This window comes from Empidonax traillii, unplaced genomic scaffold (assembly GCF_003031625.1).
Source record: "Empidonax traillii isolate 1590-97213 ecotype Southwest subspecies unplaced genomic scaffold, ASM303162v1 scaffold163:size1593379, whole genome shotgun sequence".
NCBI lineage: Eukaryota > Metazoa > Chordata > Aves > Passeriformes > Tyrannidae > Empidonax > Empidonax traillii.
In genome coordinates, this window is record NW_020955356.1 from 493,249 (window position 1) to 514,626 (window position 21,378).

A 21,378-nucleotide genomic window follows, 5' to 3' on the forward strand; every position below is an offset into this window, starting at 1 on the left:
GGCGGTGCCGCGATCGGAGCCATTTTCCCTTCAGCGGCGGCAGCGGCGGCAGCGGCGAGAGAAGAGCTGGGGTCCGTAGCCGGGTGAGGAGCCGGAAAGGAACGGGGGCGGGCAAGGCTGCCTGCCGCCTCGCGGGGCGTCCTCGCCGGCAGGCGCCCCTCTCCGCCGGGCGCCCCGGCGGCCCCGGCCGCAGCTGCCCCGGGGACGCGCCGTCCCCGTGCCCGCGCGGCCGCAGGACGGGTCCGGCCCCGCCGCCGCCCCAGCGGTGCCGCAGCCCCGGCCCGCGGCGGTCCCCGGGGAGCGGCGGCCTCTCGGCGCTCGGCAGCCGGACTTCCCCGGCCCCGCCCCGCGCCCCCCCCGGGAGACGGTGCCCCCCGCCCCCGCCCTGCGCCGCGCAGCCCCGCTCCGGGCGGGGGCGGCGGAGCGGGGCTGCAGAGCCCGCCCGGCCTTTTGTGTGCGGCCGGCGGCGGGGCAGGGCAGGGCCGGCGCTGCGGTGCCAGCTCGGGCTGCCCGGCTGGGCACAGGCTGACAGCCGCCCTCGGGGCTCCCGTGGGAGCCCCACTGCCTCGCCTGCCCCGGTGCCTTCTCCTGGCCTGAGGCAGAAATAACCGAGGGCACCTGGCTGCAGAGGACGGGGAGAGTTTTCCTTTAGGACAGCTGTTTTGGCTTCCTCGCCAGAGATGAGTTGCTGACTCAGTTTAATATCTGGTGTCCTCAAAGCCTGCTCCATCACAACTCTAAGCTGGTACTTGCTGCCAGTGTTTCTGTTTTACATAGGCTCTAAATCCAGTAAAGTTGCTGTCTAAGCTTTCTCACGGATCCTCTTGGTAGCACTATTGCTTGGGAAGACGGAGTTCGGGTCTGCTGTAACTTTCTTTTTTTTCTTTTCAATGAAGTACTGGCTGGACTGGCAAGAAGACGACAGCCTGTGTAAGCCCAGGCCTCCCCTAGCTCGGAGGACATGGCATCAGGCATTGGATCTCCGTCGCCGTGCTCAGGGGGCAGCGATGATGATGAGATGGAGATCCTGTTGAACAACGCTATCCCCCAGCATCCAGGTATGGCGAGCCTGCAGGGCATGCGTGTGGAACGGGGAGAATGCTGGTCTCAAGCTGAATGTGTGAAATACGTGATGTGGTGAGGAATGTAATTTTTCTTCTAACTGCAAGCCACATGTATGTTTTTGATATCCAAGTCCCAGGGTTACTTCAAAGCGTGAGGCTCGCAGCTTTGTGTCAGTTGGAACTGACTTTGTTCCAAGCAATTGCAGGTTGTCAGGGCCTATGTTTTGAGGAGGTGTACAGGGTGGAGGCAGAGTGTCCAATTCTGACGGGGTACCAAAATGCCTGCGAGTTTCACATTTCATGAATGGGGAGGGGGAAGAGGGGTAGTATGGGAAAGGGCAGGTTGCCTGGTTTGCTTTCCATCTGGGAACTCAGACCGGCTGACGTCCAGAGAAAACTGCCCTGGGCTGTTGCGTGACCCACTTTCCTTCATCACCACACCCAATTATTGAGGTTTCTTGTGGTTCTTGCTCTGTGCTGCTTGCTCACCTTTGCTTTTCTTGTAGTCCTTGTCTCTTGTCTTCTTGCTCGTGTTTGCATCCTCATCATCAATGTAAGGCTTGAGTTAGAGGCCTGGGAACTCCTGTGGTATAGGGGTTTTTTTATTGCCACTGTTGTTGATGACTTGCTCTGTGCACGTTCACCTGGATTCTTCATTTCCTTGTGGAAAGGAATAATGTATATACTGATGCGTTGGGTTGTAAGACAAGTTTGAATTTTCCTACTAACTCATGCTATAGTGTTGTAGCATCATATAAGAGAAGTGTTGTAACTGGAAAGGCAAAATGGTGGTGTGGGGTTTTGGATTTTTGTTTGTTTGGCATTTTTTCTTAAGCTTTGACTCTAGGGTTATCTAGCATCTCTGAAATCTTGGACAGAAGAGGACTGTCCATAACAAAAATCTTGATGAAGAAAAACTGTTAAATTCCCTACAAAGTAGAGAGTGTATATTGTACCTTGGAAAGGGTGGGTTACCAGAGGCTCTAAGTCAGAACTTGGGTTAGAAGAAGAGGTGTGATCTCTGAAGGACCTGGTGTTGCAGGACCATGGGAGTGAAGAGACATCCACTATCCACTGATTGGTAATATGGAGCCAGGCGTGGGACCCCAGGTTCTGAGAGCTTGACCTCTGCTGTTTCACCCCCGGCTGCGGTAGCTCCTCTGACCTGTGGCTTCCTCCATCCTGCCCAGCTCCGGTGGTCAGGAGGCCATTTTCCCTTGGAGGGAGAAGGAGTGACTCTGGCTGTGTGCGGTGGGCGGGGCGGCGGGGAGGGCGGGTGGCCGCGCTGCTCCCGCAGCCTGCTGCCACAAAGGGAAGGGCTGCCTGGCTGCCCGTGCCCCTCGGGCTGGGGGCAGCCCCGGAAGGGGGCACACAGATGGGAAGTATGCAGTGGTGGGGAACTGGCACGTGTTCTTCTGGCCAGGCAGTGAGCTTGCTAGCTGTTAGGGCTGGGGGAAGATTCTGTCAAATCTGGATCAGAATAGAGTTGCTGAGTAACAACTTTCCTGTGGAGGAGGAGAAGTAGTGTCTTACTGGCCTGTATTTTGCATGCAGCTGCAGCATGCTCTGTGCCGCTGAAGAGACTATATGATTTCTTTCCTGGAGACCCATGAGCTGAAACAGTATCTTAGTCAGGTTCTCAAATTCATTTACTGTTTTGTCCCCTTTGGATGTGGCTGCCTGTTTTATGCTCTTTCCTCTTCTTATTGGGTTGTGGCAAACTTCTTGTTCTTAAGTGCTGAGTGCAATTTTGCTTGCAGAAGGAATATTGTGTAAATTGGAGGTGTTGGGAGGGTGGGAAACTGTTCAGTGATACCTTAGGATACAGTTTTGGAGTATCTATTGTGAACAGTAAGAGTTGTAACTAGTTCTGTTTGTATGTAGCAAGAAACAGACAGGTTGATCTCTGTGAAGTGAGCTATGCTGTAGTGCACAGGTGTGGTTTGAACGAGACATGTTGCCTCTTCACATCCAGAACCTGAAGAAGAGCCAGAAGAAGAGCTTCTGTCAGAGGCTGACACCCCCAAAATCAAGAAGAAGAAGAAGCCCAAGAAACTAAAGGAACCCAAAGTGCCCAAGCTCAGCAAGCGTCAGAAGAAGGAGGTAAGGAAAAGGATGCCTAAGGTCACGCTGAAATATGGATGTGTAGGGTGAGGGTGCTTACTGGTGTTGGTCTACGGCAGCAGTCTTTTGTATAAATCCTCTAGAGTGTGGGGAGAGAGTGATGTTTAGTGCTTCTCCAGAGTGTTTTCTCACAGCTGCCTGATCTTCTCTCTCTCTCCCTCCCCAGCTGGGTGACAGCTCTGGTGAGGGGAATGAGTTTGTGGAGGAAGAAGAGGAAGTTCTGCGTTCTGACAGCGAGGGCAGTGATTATACCCCTGGGAAAAAGAAAAAGAAGAAATTAGGACCCAAGAAGGAAAAGAAAAACAAAGCCAAGCGCAAAGAGGAGGAGGAAGAAGAGGAAGAAGATGATGACTCAAAGGTGAGAAGCTACCCTGCTGACTTACTGTTCACTCTTCATTCTCAGATATCTGATTTGGAGGATCATTGTGCTCTCCTTTTGTGATGGCGGAGGGAGTTGGGGCTGTGTAGTTTCTTCTTCCTCCACTAGACTTGCTTGACTTGACCGTTTTCCCACCTTGTGTTTCTGCCTGTCTTTTGCTTGAAACATACATGGAATTTACATGGAATCCAAAGATTTTTCCCACCTTCACTGTCTTTGTTTGAGGCTGTATGCTATGATGATAAGTGGATGTGGGAGGAAGAAAATTGCCTGGGTCATCTGTGGAATGTGGAAGTTCTGCTCTTTCCTAGAGCAGAACCAGAACATTTTTCTCTGTAATTCTCTCTTCATAGGAGCCAAAGTCATCTGCTCAGCTCCTGGAAGATTGGGGCATGGAGGATATTGATCACATCTTCACAGAGGAGGATTACCGCACTCTCACCAACTACAAAGCTTTCAGCCAGTTTGTCAGGTGAGCTGCAAGCTATGCCTGAAAGGACTTTGGAACAAAAAAAGAGATGGGACAAAAACTAGATTACTTGATTTTTGGAACCTCAAGTGCACATTAGAGACCTTGGTGTCATACCAAGCAAAAACTAAAGTAACAGTAAAATAGTTGATCCAAAGCTTTTTTGTTTCCAGTCACTGAGAAGATGCAAATCCTCACTCCCAGTCCCCTACTGTGCTAAATTCGCTTTCTTTTTCCAAGCCCCTGAGCATTTGCATCTTCCCCATAGAGTGAAGGATGGGAGTGGAAAGATTCATTGACTGTTGAGATCAGAGATTAGAAAGTTTGAGATAGATGTGCTGACGGGGGTGGCAGCAGGGAGGAATAATCTAGATTTCAGGGTGGTTCAGTAACTCTTCCTTCCTTCCTGCCTTCCTTAACTGTACACAGGCCACTTATCGCAGCCAAGAACCCAAAAATAGCAGTGTCGAAGATGATGATGGTCCTGGGAGCCAAATGGAGGGAGTTTAGCACAAACAACCCCTTCAAGGGAAGTTCAGGTGCATCTGTGGCAGCTGCTGCAGCTGCGGCTGTTGCAGTAGTGGAGAGTATGGTGACAAATGTGGACGCTGTCCTGCCGCAGCCCCCCGTAGATGTGCCACTCAGGAAAGCCAAGACAAAGGAGGGCAAAGGTGAGATGAGTCTGGCAGGATGATGGAGCGTGAGTGGTGTGAAGGTAGTAGCCCTTCTGACTCCATCTCTTGTGTTCTCAGGACCCAATGCCCGGCGGAAGCCTAAGGCCAGTCCTCGTATTCCTGATATCAAGAAACCCAAAACAAAGAAGGTGGCACCTCTGAAAATCAAACTGGGAGGATTTGGTTCCAAGCGTAAAAGATCATCAGTAAGTGATGCCCCTTCCTTGACTTTCTGAGGAGGAGGTGATGGTGTGCTAGGAATGCTGGGGGGGATGTGTGCTGCCCCAGAACGTGTGTCTGAGTAACACAGCTTTTCTTTTACCTCAGAGTGAAGATGATGATCTGGATGTAGAGTCAGACTTTGATGATGCCAGTATCAACAGCTACTCTGTTTCAGATGGATCTACAAGCCGTAGTAGCCGCAGTCGCAAAAAACTCAAAGCTGGGAAAAAGAAAAAGAAAGGTATTGATACTTGCTGACAATGGGAGACAGAAGCACAGCTAAGTGTGTGGAAAGCCTGGGAGACTGTCTGTGCAGAGTTTGGATATTTAACAGTATACAAGAGTTTTGGTTTCTGGGTCTTTGCATTGCTATGCAGGCTGTTGAGCGAGTACCCTTGCTGTAGGAAGCCTATACCTGTGGCTGCTATAACTCCTCACCACCCCTCTGCAGGTGAGGAGGACTCCACAGTGGCTGTGGATGGCTATGAGACTGATCACCAGGACTACTGTGAGGTGTGCCAGCAGGGAGGAGAAATTATACTGTGTGATACCTGCCCGCGTGCCTACCACATGGTTTGCCTGGACCCAGATATGGAGAAAGCTCCAGAGGGCAAATGGAGCTGCCCACACTGTGTGAGTACTGAATTCCCCAAACAGTGCAAGAGACCATGGAGGAGGGGGATGTCAAGTGACTTGGGGCTGCTTTTCCGTGGTAATAAAATATTCACAAATATGTGACTTTGTTTTTCTGATTTCCCTCTCCTATAGGAAAAAGAGGGCATTCAGTGGGAAGCAAAGGAGGATAACTCCGAAGGTGAGGAAATCCTGGAGGATGTAGTGGGGGATGCTGAGGAAGAGGATGACCACCATATGGAGTTCTGTAGAGTCTGCAAGGATGGAGGAGAGCTGCTGTGCTGTGATGCCTGTCCTTCATCCTATCACATCCACTGTCTGAACCCTCCATTGCCTGAAATTCCCAATGGAGAGTGGCTGTGTCCTCGCTGCACTGTGAGTTTCTGCTAGTAGCATTCTTCTGTTGCTATGAAGAGTTGATTGATCTAATCCCTTTGGTTTATCATGTTTTCCTGGAAATGACTGGTCCTTCAAAGACTCTTACCTCCTCTCACGCTTTTGTCATAAAACATAAAGGCCTGGCTTTTTGTGGCTGTATTGTGCCTTGTTGATTGGCTGCCTTCTCCAGGCAGGGGGAAGGAACAGGTTGACAGCCTTTGTGAAGGTTGCCCATGTGCACGGTTATTGGGTGGTTTTTAGTCCAGGATGCCAAGGCTCAGTTTTCTTGGCTCCTGTATCTATGTAGAAGCAGAAGAACAAATACAAGCAAATTCAGTGCTGAAAGTATTTTAAACTGATGCTGAGACAGAGTTGGTTTTTATTTTGCAATGTAAGCTCTGCAATGCCAAGCCCTTTCTTAGTAGATGGTTAATCACACTTGTCCAGAAGATTCTTGACGTAATTAATATAAATGGCATTAGTTGCTTTTATTAGGTGATACAGACTTCATTAGATTATGCAGACATCATACAAGATGATGAACAAAAAAGCTGTTTCAGGACATAGCCCTGTGCAGGGCCCTTAGTTCTACTGCAGAATACTTTCTGCACAAGCTTTCAATGAAGTTGTGATTGGACAGACTTCTGGGCTCATCAAGCCTAGCAAATTCTGTCTGCATAATAAAGCTGTGAAAGTGACTCTCTGTTTCTGCTCAGTGGAAGTACATACACTCTGATGCATCAACATCTGTTTAACTTTCCAGTGCCCAGCTCTGAAAGGAAAGGTGCAGAAGATCTTGATCTGGAAATGGGGTCAGCCCCCAGTTGGCCCCGCACCACCACGTCCACCTGATGCAGACCCCAATGCTCCACCCCCTAAACCTCTGGAGGGTCGGCCTGAAAGGCAGTTCTTTGTCAAATGGCAGGGCATGTCCTACTGGCACTGCTCTTGGGTGTCAGAGCTGCAGGTGAGTGGAGGACTCTAACCATGTCAAAAGGGTGGATAGCTGAGGGTAAAACACCTGCTAACTGCTTGTGTCCTGACTCCAGCTGGAGCTGCACTGCCAGGTCATGTTTCGTAACTACCAACGCAAAAATGATATGGATGAGCCACCCTCAGGGGACTTTGGAGGGGAAGAAGAGAAGAGCCGAAAGAGAAAAAACAAGGACCCCAAATATGCTGAGATGGAGGAGCGATTCTATCGATATGGGATCAAGCCGGAGTGGATGATGATCCACAGGATCCTTAATCATAGGTAGGTGGGGGTAGCAAAGAGGATTTTCAACAAAGACTTTAAGCGGGGCTAAGGGAGAATGGAGGAGCTAAACTGCAATATGACTGGGAGAAACTGGGAGTTTTTTTGTTGGTATGACAAACATAGTTGTTCTGTTTCTGTTGCTTCACTAAGATCCCCTTCCCTTCTCTTGCATTTGAGTAGACTGGGTGAGTACTGCCATTTCACTGTGCTTAAGACTTACTGGTTTCTTCCGCAGTGTGGATAAGAAGGGGAATGTCCACTATTTAATTAAATGGAGAGACCTACCCTATGACCAGGCTTCCTGGGAAAGTGAAGATGTGGATATTCAAGATTATGACCTCTACAAGCAAGGCTACTGGAATCACAGGTAGGAAGAGTACCTAGAGGTTGTGTTCTTCTCCCTTCCCTCAAGAGAAAATACTGGAGTATGTCAGCCCCCCTTGTTGCTGACTCCTTATGCCTTTGAGCAGGAGCCTTGTGCCTCTCCACCAGTTCATGAAGGTTCCAGCCTTGTTCTCTTGAGCCTCTTGAGTTGGGTGGTTGCCTTCCTATTCTTTGCAATAATTTTCTCTTGATCTGTTAAAAAAAAAACCATTAAACTTACATGTTCTTGGGACTGTCTCTGCATAGGGAGCTGATGCGAGGTGAAGAGGGCAGGCCTGGTAAGAAGTTAAAGAAAGTGAAGATGCGAAAACTGGAAAGGCCCCCTGAGACTCCCACCGTAGATGTAAGTTAGTGTTTATTGATTAGAAACCATTTGATTGAGTTGCTTATTTTGGGGTGCCAGCAGGTAAATAGGAAACTGAAGAGTGAACAGTTTAGAGTTCCTTCATGGCCCAAAGCAAAAATGGCTTATGGAGCCTTCAGACAAAGGTCTACCTTGTCCATTGGCTGAGACTTTAACTTTAGGTGAAAGACTTTTACAAAAATAAAGACTTCTTGGTGGGTACCTTTGGCCATTTGGGAATTACGTTTGGTGCTAGTCCGGTTGTCATCTGTGAAACCTTGTCTGTACTAGTGAATGTATGGGTGACTGAGAAAGGACTCTTGGTAGCTATCTAGCTGAGGTAAAGGATCTCAACTCGTCCTTCTTTCCTCTGTAGCCAACAGTGAAATATGACCGGCAACCGGAGTACCTCGATGTAACAGGCGGGACCTTGCACCCCTACCAACTGGAAGGGCTGAACTGGCTGCGCTTCTCTTGGGCCCAGGGTACAGATACAATCTTGGCTGATGAAATGGGTCTGGGAAAGACTGTGCAGACAGCAGTGTTCCTGTATTCTTTATACAAAGAGGTGAGAGCTGGGAGGTCACTACCCAGTGTATTAGTGCCTGTATTAGTGATTGCAGTCACCTAATGCTCTTATTGACTCTGTTTGTAGGGCCACTCCAAGGGTCCCTTCTTGGTGAGTGCCCCCCTGTCCACAATCATCAACTGGGAGCGAGAATTCGAGATGTGGGCCCCAGATATGTATGTAGTGACCTATGTTGGGGACAAAGACAGTCGGGCCATCATCCGTGAGAATGAGTTCACTTTTGAGGATAATGCCATACGTGGAGGCAAAAAAGCATCCAGAATGAAGGTACGGAACTCTGCTGTTACACAAGCCTGAATTAGGAGATGCATTCAGACTGGCTTTTGGCAGCTGAGGTTCAGATACTCTGATGTCCCTGGGAACTGATTATGCTTTTAGTTTCCAAGGGAAATAGCTGCAAATTGGTGACAAGTGGGTGTTGACTCCTGCAGTAGACTGTTTAAACACTCCTACCAGTCTGAACTAATTCACAACTGAAAAAAGAGAGCTGACTAAGATAATACTGACCGTAGGCAAGTCCCTCTCTCTTTCCTACTTAACCTGTGAAGTTGTGCATTGTTTCTACAGATCTAAGTCCATGTCAGAATTGCTATTGTATGTAAAAGACAAAAAGAAGTATGAACTTTTAATCTCTCTGAGGAACTGGCTGACAGTGATGTCATGCCCAGACAAGAAGGAAGAGTCTGATATAGGTGGCTAGTTTCTGTAGAACTGTAGTCTTCCTAGTAAAGCCAGAATGGAAGCTAAAGCATTTTCACTGGCAGAGGTAGATAGGACTCCTTTCCTTCCCTTGAAATTGAATTACATTAAGTACTAACAGTAACTTCAAGTTCCATGGTAAGCTGTTTTATCTTTTTAAGTCTTAGCTTTTTGATGAGCCACTCTTCTCCAAATCTCATTTCCTTAACATGCCTCTTCTCCCTACTTATTTTGTTAAACATCTGTGTTAGAGTATTTGGCAGCAGTCCAAAAGTAGCAGGTATTGAGGGGGTTGAGGAGACTTCCATGTGTTGAGAGTAATGGGGGATTAAAAGGCTAAAACGGTTTGGGCACCATTTTGAATCTTGTGACAGGAAGCTGTCGGTGTGAAAAGTTTCTGATGTGCTGTTTGACCAGGGCTCATGAGGATAACTTCATGGAGAAACACTGCATCTGCTTTGCACCAGGCCATTCCTCTATCCTGTTACATGTTCATCCTTTTCCTTTGCAGAAGGAGGCTGCTGTGAAGTTCCATGTGCTTCTCACTTCCTATGAACTGATCACAATTGACATGGCCATACTGGGCTCTATTGACTGGGCCTGTCTCATTGTGGATGAAGCTCACAGGCTGAAGAACAATCAGTCTAAGGTACGGAGAAGCACAGCTGGTTTATAGGCATGGCATATGTTGTGGAGGGGGGAATGGGCAGAGGGCGTTCACAAGATTCAATAGCTGCTTCTAAGCTCATAAGTTTGTCTGACAACTCTTAGTCATTTGTTCAGTATTAAATTTCACGTGTTGTTAAAAAGAAATTTATCAGCCTTAATCTGGATATCGATCATCATTGGCAACAACTTTTGTTGACAGATCACTGGTCAGAACACTATTTCTTTCCAGGTGAATGGGCAATTGGTGTAGACTGGAAAACAGAAAAACCTGGATGTGGTTGTTGCTCTGAAACAGTAACTGGCTTCTCTGAAAGCAGATCATATATCTGCAACACCTTTATTCTGAAAAGGTTTACCATGCTGAGCATAAAACAAGCTCCATAAGCACAGTTACTCTGCTTCCAGAGTAGGCTTGCTCTCTGCATTCATCCAGCTTTGATGCAGAGCTAATTAGATGCTATAAACGGGAGAGGTGGGCAGAGGTGTTCAAAAATGTCTGAGTAGGTGCAGAAAGCCATATAGCTGCTTTTATATGAAGCTGCACCTTAACTAAGATTGTTTGAATTTAGTAGACATTGACCATGCTTGCTTAATCCAGCCCTTCCATAGGCCCTCGTGCCTTAGTCAACTGGGTTCTAGTGCTCAGGATGCTAAAAACAAGTGTTATTGGAAATCTGGTTTTAGAGGTTCTTGGAGACTGTGTAAGACAATTGCTGCTTGATTTCTGTTTTTTCATTTAAATGGCATTAGCTTTTTGGATCTTGGCATGAAGCATCTTCATGAGGCATCACAGCTGTGCTTGCAATTCAGCTTCTAGATCTTTGTAGGCACTGAGACTGGATGCCATTCTGTGCTTAGCATTGAAACTATTGGGAGTACGAATGAATGCTTACTATTAATATTCATTAATTGGAGGAGGATGTAGAGGCTCAGGGCTACACTGTGACACTATTGGTTATCCACCCAGGACCATTAAATCCACCTTTTTCTAGAGCAGTTTCCTGTCCTGCAAGGACAGCTCACAGATATTTGGCTGCAACACAGATCAGATGCTTCTTCACAGATTGAGCTTATCTACTAAAGGTTTGCGGATATGATTAGTAACTTCCACATTTTATTCCAAAATGAGAATGTTTTTAACTGTAACTATGTAGAAAGATAAGTCCCCATGGAGGCCACTAGAAGGATTCTTGGTGCGATAACCAAAACATAAGTGATAGTGGGCTCTTCTTTGTTCTTTGTTTTTTGTTTGCCATCTAGTACAAGCTACTTTCATTAAGTTTGACCTTGTATCATGTAAAGTGTAAGACAGCAAAGAAATGGCCAAGCTTGTAAGTAAAACAGTGCTCTATCGTCAGCTTGTGCTGATAAACGTGGTACACTTGTGCTTTTCGGTGCAGTGCTTTAACTGCTCACTACATCTGTCTGGAATTACTTCATTGTTGTGAAAACCAGCACAAATTACCTTTAAGACACATTGGCAAACTCTTAGCTCTCTTTCTCCTCTGCGTGTTCAGACTCGGGAATATTGCCAGGATTGATATGAATAGGAAGAGTGACTTAGCTATTTCTAGAATTCTCAAGGCAGAGTAGTTGTAGGAATGTGGAACACTAATTTAGTAAGAAAAAGTACATAGTATAGCAGTTTAGAAATGATTGGTGGTCTGAAAGAGCTTGTAACTTGTAAGAGCAAAGGAAACCTTACCAGCAACCTGTAGGAGTTGCTGCAGTCATGTTTTAGCTATGCACAACAATGATCCAAATGAGATCAGTCTAGTGGCCCTGACTGGAATGTGAGCTGCTTGAAGCTCTTGTCCAAACACCTGATGTGATCTAAATTAAACCCTAGCTTGGTGACAACTTTTTCCTAGGAGAATTATTTTTGTAGGCTTATGACTTGATAAGCCTTTAATATATTTGTGTTTGATTTCTTTAATTTTCTCACCATCTCTTCCTTGCTCTCTACTTTCCAGTTCTTCCGTGTGCTGAATGGTTACTCCCTGCAGCACAAGCTGCTGCTTACAGGAACTCCCCTGCAGAACAACCTGGAAGAGCTGTTCCACCTGCTGAACTTCCTGACACCTGAGAGATTCCAGTATGTCTTGCAGCGCAAGTCAGCCTGCCTGCCTTGTCGCTCCTATCCCCTTCCTTGCTCTTTTTCTCCTTTTCCTTTGTGGCATTTGCTGAGTGTCTGTTTCTCTGCAGTAACTTGGAGGGCTTCCTGGAAGAGTTTGCAGATATTGCCAAGGAAGATCAGATCAAGAAGCTGCATGACATGCTGGGCCCGCATATGCTGAGGCGTCTCAAAGCTGATGTTTTCAAGAATATGCCATCTAAGACTGAGCTCATTGTCAGAGTGGAGCTGAGCCCTATGCAGAAGTGAGTGTGAGAACGAAGCACCTGCTGTTGAGCTGCTGTTTCTTTGTTCTGCAGTTTCAAAGAGGATGCTGAAACAGCCTTATCCTCATTATAGGGCTTTCTGCACAGTGGATGAGAGGAAAATTTCCTGTTTCCACTATAGCAGAGGAAGGACTAGTCCTGTGCGCTGATGTAAGGGATAAAGAAATAGTGAATGTCACTGGCAGAGTCTGGGTAGCTGGCAGTTAGTGCCACAAGCTGTGCAGAATTTAGCAAGAGAAGAGCATGTTAGTCATTCTCACGAGGCGTGTCTGAGTTGTATCTTCTTTTTTGTTTCAGGAAATATTATAAATACATTTTGACAAGAAACTTTGAGGCACTGAATGCACGGGGTGGTGGTAACCAAGTCTCATTGCTCAATGTTGTTATGGATCTGAAGAAGTGCTGTAACCACCCCTACCTCTTTCCTGTGGCTGCTATGGTATGTTCAGTCACTTATTCTGTATAAGCAAATTCCCTGCTGGGTGTTATCAGGGAGCCAGTTAACTCCCTAGTTAAAGCATGGAGGGGTTCCCGTTCCTCTCTTTTTGCCCTTCTTTTTTTCATCTTGTCTGTATTTAGACCTAACGTACTGGAAGGCCTTTTTTTTCCAGCATATTTTTATGACAGGTAGGAGCTATCTCGTGACTCATGCAAGATGGTGAAGAGTAGGGACTAAGTAAGGAAGAGGGGGGTATCTAGAAGTCAGTTGCAAGAGACGAGGCACAAGAGTAGCACTGATGTTTTATCCAACCTTGTGGTTGTGCCAAGGTAAATGACTAGGTGTGACCCAGCATCTGATGAACACAGCTGGAGACTAAAGCCAAGTACATCCCTTCAAGATGTTTTTGTCCCTTGTCTCTTAGTCCCTCTTTCCCTTTTCTTCTTAGGAAGCTCCAAAAATGCCAAATGGCATGTATGATGGTAGTGCGCTTATTCGAGCCTCTGGAAAGCTGTTGCTGCTCCAGAAGATGTTAAAGAACCTGAAGGAAGGAGGTCACAGGGTGCTCATATTCTCTCAGGTATGTGAGGAAAAACCTTAAGGCTGGTTATTTTTTTTCTGAGAAAGAAGTCTGTTGATCTGGTATCCCCTTGCCCCTCACTCTTTTGTGGTGCTGTTTTTCTGGTGTGCAGATGACAAAAATGTTGGACCTTCTAGAAGATTTTCTGGAACATGAAGGGTATAAATATGAGCGGATTGATGGAGGAATCACAGGGAACATGCGTCAGGAGGCTATTGATCGCTTCAATGGTATGGAGTCTCTTTTTCTGTAAAATGAAAACTGTCGCCTTGTATGTGCATAATGGTCAACATGGGATTGTTGTGGCCCAAGCTTTCCATTGCTTTCCTGGAATCTTAATTTAGTAGTAATTCCTTGTCAAGTGACATGGGTCAGATAAAAATCCTTGTTTGAGTGTTGCACTCTCCCTTGATTAGTTCTATTCTCTTTTATCTAAGCTCCCGGAGCTCAACAGTTCTGCTTTCTGCTTTCAACTCGAGCTGGGGGTCTTGGTATTAACTTGGCCACAGCAGACACTGTGATTATCTACGATTCAGACTGGAACCCCCACAATGATATCCAGGTGAGTCTGAATGAGACCACTCACGATGGAGTAATCCTGAAGAAGAGGGAGAATTAAATTGTCAGGAGGAGTGAAGGAATGTGAGACTTCCAGTCTAGAAATATGCAAAATTAGAGCAGTGAGGATGGGTAGAGATGGGCAGTGAAATAGCAGAGGGTTCTTCCAGGGTACAGCCTTCACTAATGTTAGAAGCCAAAATGAGGCCAACTGGGAAGCTTGTGGAGGTAGGCGGGGTGTATCAGACAACTGCCTGTGTAGCTCTAGATTGTTCTGAGCACATCTCTTTTCTAGGCCTTCAGTCGTGCACACAGAATTGGACAGAACAAGAAAGTGATGATATACCGCTTTGTGACAAGGGCCTCAGTGGAGGAGCGTATCACTCAGGTGGCCAAGAAGAAAATGATGCTAACTCATCTGGTAGTGAGACCAGGGTTGGGCTCCAAGACAGGCTCCATGTCCAAACAGGAACTTGATGACATTCTCAAATTTGGCACTGAAGAGCTCTTCAAGGATGAGGCTACTGAGGGGGGTGAGTGCCGGGGAGTAGAACTGAAAGGGGTGGGCAGATCTGTCTCCTTATGTAGTGAGACACTGTAGACACAGAGTTGATTGTAGCTCAGCAGAGAGGTCTAGGGTGGCATTCCCTCTTTCCTGCTCCCTCGAGATCCACACAGCAACCGTGCCTGTGCTCTTCTTTCAGGGGATAACAAAGAAGGTGAGGACAGCAGTGTCATCCACTATGATGACAAAGCAATTGAGCGTCTGTTGGATCGGAACCAGGATGAAACAGAAGATACAGAACTTCAGGGCATGAATGAGTATCTCAGCTCCTTCAAGGTGGCCCAGTATGTGGTTCGTGAGGAGGAGATGGGGGTGAGTAGGAGGTGGATGTCAGCTAGTATGTTCTGTGGAATGATGGAGGATCAATTAAGTAAATTGAGCTCTGATGCTTTTAAGGACAAGCAGGCATATATCTGCTATGACAGGTTGGGACTTGGAGCATAAAGCCCTAAATTTGTTACCTCTCTGGCAGGAGGAAGAGGAGGTTGAACGGGAGATCATTAAGCAGGAGGAGTCAGTGGATCCTGATTACTGGGAGAAACTGCTGCGTCACCACTATGAACAACAACAGGAGGATCTGGCCAGGAATCTGGGCAAGGGCAAACGTATCCGCAAGCAAGTTAACTACAACGATGGCTCTCAGGAGGATAGAGGTACAAATCCACAGGACCCTGAGGGAAAAATGGGTGTAAGTATATCTTGCTGGGAAGTAACGGAGTAGCGTCTCAGGCTCACGTGCTGTTTTTCTTTCAGACTGGCAGGATGACCAGTCAGATAATCAGTCAGACTATTCAGTTGCTTCTGAGGAAGGAGATGAGGACTTCGATGAGAGGTCTGAAGGTAAGTTCTGGTGAAGCCAGACTTCTTGCATCACTTTCTCTGAGTGTGGAAACAGCTGTGACTTGGTTTGGGAGATTTTTACATTCTGTGGTGCCATCCTGCCGGGGAAATATTCACACAGAAGTGTGCTGCGCATTGTTTCTCCTTCTTAGCTGTGTTTCTCTCTTCAGCAGCTCGTCGGCCTAGCCGCAAGGGCCTGAGAAATGATAAGGATAAACCTCTGCCTCCGTTACTTGCCCGTGTGGGAGGGAACATCGAGGTAAGTAGTACCACGGGTACGCATTTGCATCCTAGCTGCTTATGTATGGCCCTTGCCATGTCTGCCTGTCTCCTCCTCCGTTCTAGGTTTTGGGTTTCAATGCTCGCCAGCGGAAAGCCTTCCTCAACGCCATCATGCGCTATGGAATGCCACCTCAGGATGCCTTCACCACTCAATGGCTTGTTCGGGACCTCCGTGGCAAGTCAGAGAAGGAGTTCAAGTGAGTCTGCATTAGGCAGGGATGGAAGACAGGCAGCATCTAATCCCTTTGGGAAAGAATGAGTGTGGGGCCTTACAGACTACACTTCCTTAATGTAATAGTTGATTCTTCATGGGAGGATGAAGTATAAGCTGGGAGAGATGAGGGGGTTGTTCCCAGCTCTCTTACTTGAACTCAACTCATCAGTCACCAAAAGCAAATGCTTTTAGAGGAGTAGCATGGCCATGGAAGCATGTAATGAATACTCTGAGTGTTTCTGAGGCTTAGGGTTGCTTCTTGCTCAAGACTCTTAAGTCAGCTTTGTATCCTTCCTGTATGTAGTAATTCTGTCAGGAAATTCTCCCTTGAAGGAGCCTGGGGTCCCAGAACTTGTGTTACTATGGGTTAAGAGTCCCGGGGTAATTTCCCTTACATGCTGGAAGGTGTCTGGTGATGCGTGTCTCTGGCTAACTTGATTTATGGACTAAATGCTTGTTTTAATTGCTTCAGGGCCTATGTTTCACTGTTCATGCGCCATTTATGTGAACCTGGAGCTGATGGTGCAGAGACCTTTGCAGATGGGGTCCCACGGGAAGGTCTTTCTCGACAGCACGTCCTTACTCGCATTGGGGTCATGTCACTTATACGCAAAAAGGTAGGTGCCTGGCAGAACTGTGTGGCCTTTGCTGTCCATACGGCTGTAGTCACACTGTAGTCACTGAGCTAGGGAGTTTCCTCTCCTTTCACACTTATTTTGTTGTGTGCTGAGTGATCTGCTTCTGCTGGTTTGAGGATGAGCTTTGTATGACTCTCCAATGATATGTCTTTCCCTCTCATGCAGGTGCAGGAATTTGAGCATGTGAACGGCCGCTGGAGTATGCCAGAACTGGCAGAGATAGAGGAGAACAAGAAGCTTTCACAGCCAAGCTCGCCCTCTCCGAAAACTCCAACTCCTTCAACACCAGGGGATACACAACCAAATACACCCGCCCCTGTTCCTCCACCTGGTGAGGGCTCCCCCCTTGTCCTTGTCCAGCCCTGCGTCCTGACCTCATCTTGGCTGTTCCCCTCACCGGAACTGTGGTGGTGGGGTCTGGAGGTGGACGCAGATCAACTTACTCTCGTGTTAGGAGGGCTGCCAAAGACATGTGCAAACCCTTAAAGGCAAGAGAGGACACTAGCTTTCCTTAGATAAGCTGACATCAGTGAGAAGTCCAGCATCTGTAGTGGGCAGGAAAGGGGTGGTGGGTGGTCATGTTGAGTGATGTTGGTTCCATTTTGATGGGCCTGATCTCTGGGAGCAAAGGCGATGTGTGCTTGGTAACTGGGAGGGGAAGACCTTACTGATGGCTTCTCTTCTTTTGTCTGCTATGCTGCTCTGGGGTGGGGAATACACAGAAGAAGGAGTAAAAGTAGAAGAAGGAGCCAGTGCTAAGGAGCAAGGAGAGCCATCTGAACCAGAGAAAGAGCTCAGTGCCTCTGCTACTGAAACAGAGGTCCCAATGGAGGTGAGTCTTGGGTGGTTTGTTTGCCTCACAATATCTCTTGCAAATTTCTCTACTTCTGACATCTTTGTTGTTCAGCTGATAAGATAGAGATGAGTTCTTGGAGTGATGTTTAAAGGTAACTCTCTCAGATCCTCAGAATTGGCCTGACGGGTCTGTGCATCTTTGCTTTCTAAACTGCTGTGGCTGTCTTCTGTTTCCATTGACTAGTTTACCTCGCGTCTCACTGATTGCTGTCCTCAGCAGGGTGCTCAGCCTGTGGAGACACCACCACAGGAAGCAAAATCCCCAGCAAACCCCACAGAAGCAGATGAAAAAAAAGTAGAGGAGCCAGAAGTGAAGGAAAGACCAGATGAACCAATGGAAGTAGAAAGCAAAGGTACAAAGCACTTCATCCTAAAAAAACAGGCCTGAATGTAGAAAAATGGTGGGGAGTTGCAGAACAGTATTGGGTTTCTCTAGGTGAAGAATAAAACTGTGGACTTGCTGTGTTCTTCTACATCTCATGTTCCCTTTCTCTCCTGCAGCTGATGTGGAGAAAGTGGAAGACAGAGCACCTATTGAGAATCCTCCTGAACCTCCTATAATCACTCTGGATGAGAAAGGTGTGAGGCGTGATAATGCTCTTCTCTCCCTTAACCTGTCTCCTGCAAGGAATCCTTGTGGTCCAGCTTGTGTGGTATCTTTTTTCTAATAATTTCCTGTGTGTACAGATGAGAAAAAGGAGGATGATAAGAGAGACGTGGTGATGCTGCAGAATGGAGAGATGCTGAAAGAGTCAGCAGATGAAAGGCACAAGAAGGCAGTAAAGCAGCGCTTCATGTTCAACATAGCAGATGGTGGTTTCACTGGTATGAGATCTTTATCTGCTTGAACTGGTTTATGTGCCCCTGCTTGTGTTAGTGAAATAACTTCCAGCCGTTCTGGTGTCTCTTGCCTTTCCAGAACTACACTCCCTCTGGCAGAATGAAGAGCGGGCTGCAACAGTCACAAAGAAGACCTATGAGATCTGGCATCGGCGTCACGACTATTGGCTCCTTGCTGGGATTATCAAGTATCCTTGCCGTGATGGACCCATTTTCCTGCCTTGTCCATGTGATTTGAGAAGGTGGCAGTCCTGGGTCTGGCTGGAGTAGGTTGAGCGATAGTGCTTTATCCTCTTTCAGAAGAGCGAGAGTGATGGTGGGAGGAGGAGCTTCCTGCCAGCATAGCTAAAAGACTTAGCAGGACATAGTTCTCATTCCTTTTCCTTGGCTCCTGTTCCTCCCCTCTGTGTGCCCCCTTTCCCCACCCACTCTGGAGAGCAGTACTGCCTGGGCTGTGTATTCCCTTGTTCTCACTGCCTTTGTTTGCCTGAGCTCATCCCATCTCAGTCATGGCTATGCCCGTTGGCAGGATATTCAGAATGATCCGCGTTACGCCATCCTCAATGAGCCCTTCAAGGGTGAGATGAACAGGGGTAACTTCCTGGAAATAAAGAATAAGTTCTTGGCAAGGAGATTTAAGGTAAGAATTTGTCCTCAGTGTGATAACTGGCTGGACCTCTAAACAGCAAAAGCTTCAGTTCTGAGTTTCCATTAAGAAAGTAAAAGGTTTCTGCAGTGTCTTTCATTTTAGGGGGAATTAGAAAAATGAATCAGTGTATCTTAGGATCGTACAGTTGCTCCATCATAGTAGCTCCCTTTTCTCTTGAAATGGTATGGGGGAGCTTGGTTCAGTGTTCTCTATCCAAATGTTTATTCAACAACTGATATGCAGGAGGCTTAAGATTCAAGTGGCTGTTTCCATCACAGCTTCTGCTTAGTCTGCTACAACCCCCACTCCATGTACCTAAACAGAGCTGTATGGATTGGTGAAAGGGTTGCCTTCAGTCTCTACCTCACCCTTTTCAGGAGTGAACTTGGCTTAACTGTGGGAGTGATTTAAGACCAATCCAAATAAAGGCCCTGTAGGTCTCAGTCTTCAGGCAAAACATTAATTCAGTATAGTCTGATGGTCAGTTCTGCACTGACAGGATTCCAATTGATTTTTCCAAATGCTTACAAGATTTCAGATTCTTCCTGTAAGTAGCATGGGACACTTCTCACTTGGGTTCAATGAGAAATCTCCATCCCCTTTACCTCAAAGAAAGAGTAAATGGCAAACAACTTGTTCTGTAAAAAGAATCTGGGAAGGAATGAGAATCCTGGAGGGTTTGTAGTAGCCTTTTATTAAACCTGATGTAGCCTGATTTTCTTGTGTTCCTGGCTTAGCTTCATGAAGCCTTTATTGCTTTGGGCAGTAAAACAGGCTGGTGAAAGGAGGTTCAGGTACAGAATCTCATCTTAAGAGAGGGTGAGGAAGTGGAGTAGGAGAGACTGGGGGTGCAAACAGGCCACCCCTTTCAGGCAGCTGCTGAAAGGCTCATTCCTCCCTGCCTTGCAGCTCCTGGAGCAGGCACTGGTGATCGAGGAGCAGCTGCGGCGAGCTGCCTATCTGAACATGTCTGAAGACCCATCTCACCCCTCTATGGCTCTGAACACACGTTTTGCAGAGGTGGAATGCCTGGCTGAGAGCCACCAGCATCTATCCAAGGAGTCTATGGCCGGGAATAAACCGGCCAATGCTGTTCTGCACAAAGGTAATGCGGTGTGATAAACAAGGCTAGGGTAGGTGCTTGCCATTGCTGTTCCGTCTCGTCTTTTCCCTCTGGGGTGTCCCTTTCCCCTTGGAACAGGTGTCCCTTTCTCTTCTAGTTCTGAAGCAGCTGGAGGAGCTTCTGAGTGACATGAAGGCAGATGTGACTCGTCTGCCTGCCACCATTGCCCGTATCCCGCCCGTGGCAGTGCGCCTCCAGATGTCCGAGCGCAACATCCTCAGCCGCCTGGCCAACCGCAGCAGTGAGCCCCCGCCACCACCCCCGCCCCAACAAGTACGTACCCCCTCTGGTCAGTAAGCAGAGCTACTGGGGTGGGGGGGGGCTCCGTGGGCAAAGCTGAGCTCTGGTGAGCAGCCCTCGAGTCTCAGATCCTCTTCTCTCGCCCTACAGGTGGCCCAGCAGCAGTGAGTCCCTGGCCCAGTGCTGTTGACCTTTCGGCCAAGCTGAAGTGACCCCCACCCCCACCCCACCCCTTCACACTCTACCCCTCTGCCTGACATTCCTGACTGGGTGCTGTTTCCCTCCATGGAAGCTGCTGCTCAGGTCTTGGGGAGGAGAAGAAACTCCTTCCTCTGCAGCCAGCCCGTTGGAGCAAGGAGTGTGTTTAGGAGAGAGGGGGATGGATGTATGATGGACTCTGTATATAGTGACTGGAGGCCCCAGCGCCATGTCTGTTACACGGAGAACCTGGCTGCATTGCTCGTTGCCTCCACCTGGAATTCCAGTTTTTATTTTTAATTTTATTTTGAGTTTGTTTACTGAGAAGAGTGTGCAGGCAAGACCAAGTAAAAGCCAGGACAGAGACAAAGCTACCTCCATCAAAATCCTTTTTAATACAAAAACTGACCGGACTTGTCCACTAATAAGCAGCTTGAAGACAAAAGCAAACAACAGTGGGGAAAAAAAAAAAAAAAAAAACAAAACAACAAAAAACAGAGCAAAACGTTGATAAAACTGAAAAATAAAGTTTCCTTGTATTTTATTTTGTTGTCTCTATTTAGCAGTAGACCGGTGGGGTAAGTATTTACACCAGGGCCAGGCTCTGTCATGGTCCACAGAATGATTGGGGTTAGAAAAGACCTCCAAAACTGTGAGCAATCTCCACCTCCTCCAGTTAACAAAGTGCCACGTCCTGTTGTTCCTTGAACACCTTCAGGGAGGGTGATTCCACCACCTCCATGGGCAGCCCCCTTCCTCTATTTAACAACCCCTTTCCACGAAGAAATTCCTCCTGGTGTCCAACCTCAGGGTTTGTGATATCCCCCACCTCTGAATTCTTATTTTCGCCTTGCCTATGCACCACCCCCCTTCTCTCGCCCTTGCGTTTTCCCTGTTTACCCAGCCCAAGGCGTAGGCAGCCTGCTGCCCCCCCGCGTGCCCCGGGAAGGTGGTACGGGGCCATGCCCGCCGGGATCCGCTCCCGGGGCCGGGGCCTCCCACGTGTCCCGGGGCCGGCCGGGCGGGGCTGTCGACGTTGCCATGCGGGCCAATCAGCGCGCAAGGGAGGCGG

At 47.8% G+C, this 21,378-nt stretch overlaps 1 protein-coding gene and 1 non-coding gene across 5 annotated transcripts; both read left to right on the forward strand.

The window, feature by feature from the left end:
* Positions 1-20,850, forward strand: CHD4 (chromodomain helicase DNA binding protein 4). Of its 4 annotated transcripts, none has more exons than XM_027885279.1 (40): positions 1-83; positions 897-1,058; positions 3,040-3,167; positions 3,355-3,546; positions 3,921-4,039; positions 4,466-4,707; positions 4,789-4,916; positions 5,038-5,173; positions 5,384-5,565; positions 5,701-5,940; positions 6,707-6,910; positions 6,993-7,198; positions 7,437-7,568; positions 7,832-7,928; positions 8,305-8,496; positions 8,584-8,784; positions 9,728-9,865; positions 11,859-11,980; positions 12,091-12,264; positions 12,583-12,724; positions 13,173-13,304; positions 13,417-13,534; positions 13,742-13,866; positions 14,158-14,395; positions 14,567-14,739; positions 14,900-15,080; positions 15,157-15,267; positions 15,438-15,526; positions 15,613-15,746; positions 16,236-16,380; positions 16,567-16,732; positions 17,124-17,233; positions 17,477-17,609; positions 17,758-17,835; positions 17,944-18,081; positions 18,176-18,284; positions 18,604-18,736; positions 19,655-19,850; positions 19,966-20,141; positions 20,259-20,850. In XM_027885279.1, the coding sequence occupies exons 2-40, from the start codon at positions 962-964 to the stop codon at positions 20,274-20,276; spliced, it is 5,775 nt and encodes a 1,924-aa protein (XP_027741080.1). In that variant the 5' UTR covers positions 1-83; positions 897-961; the 3' UTR covers positions 20,277-20,850. The 4 variants fall into 4 exon arrangements, with proteins under 4 accessions (XP_027741080.1, XP_027741081.1, XP_027741082.1 ...); XM_027885280.1 differs by having other exon boundaries at positions 15,441-15,526; XM_027885281.1 differs by having other exon boundaries at positions 15,181-15,267.
* On the forward strand, positions 16,766-16,904 carry LOC114058201. The gene has a single exon (XR_003571389.1).
* Positions 20,851-21,378: the final 528 nt, after the last annotated feature.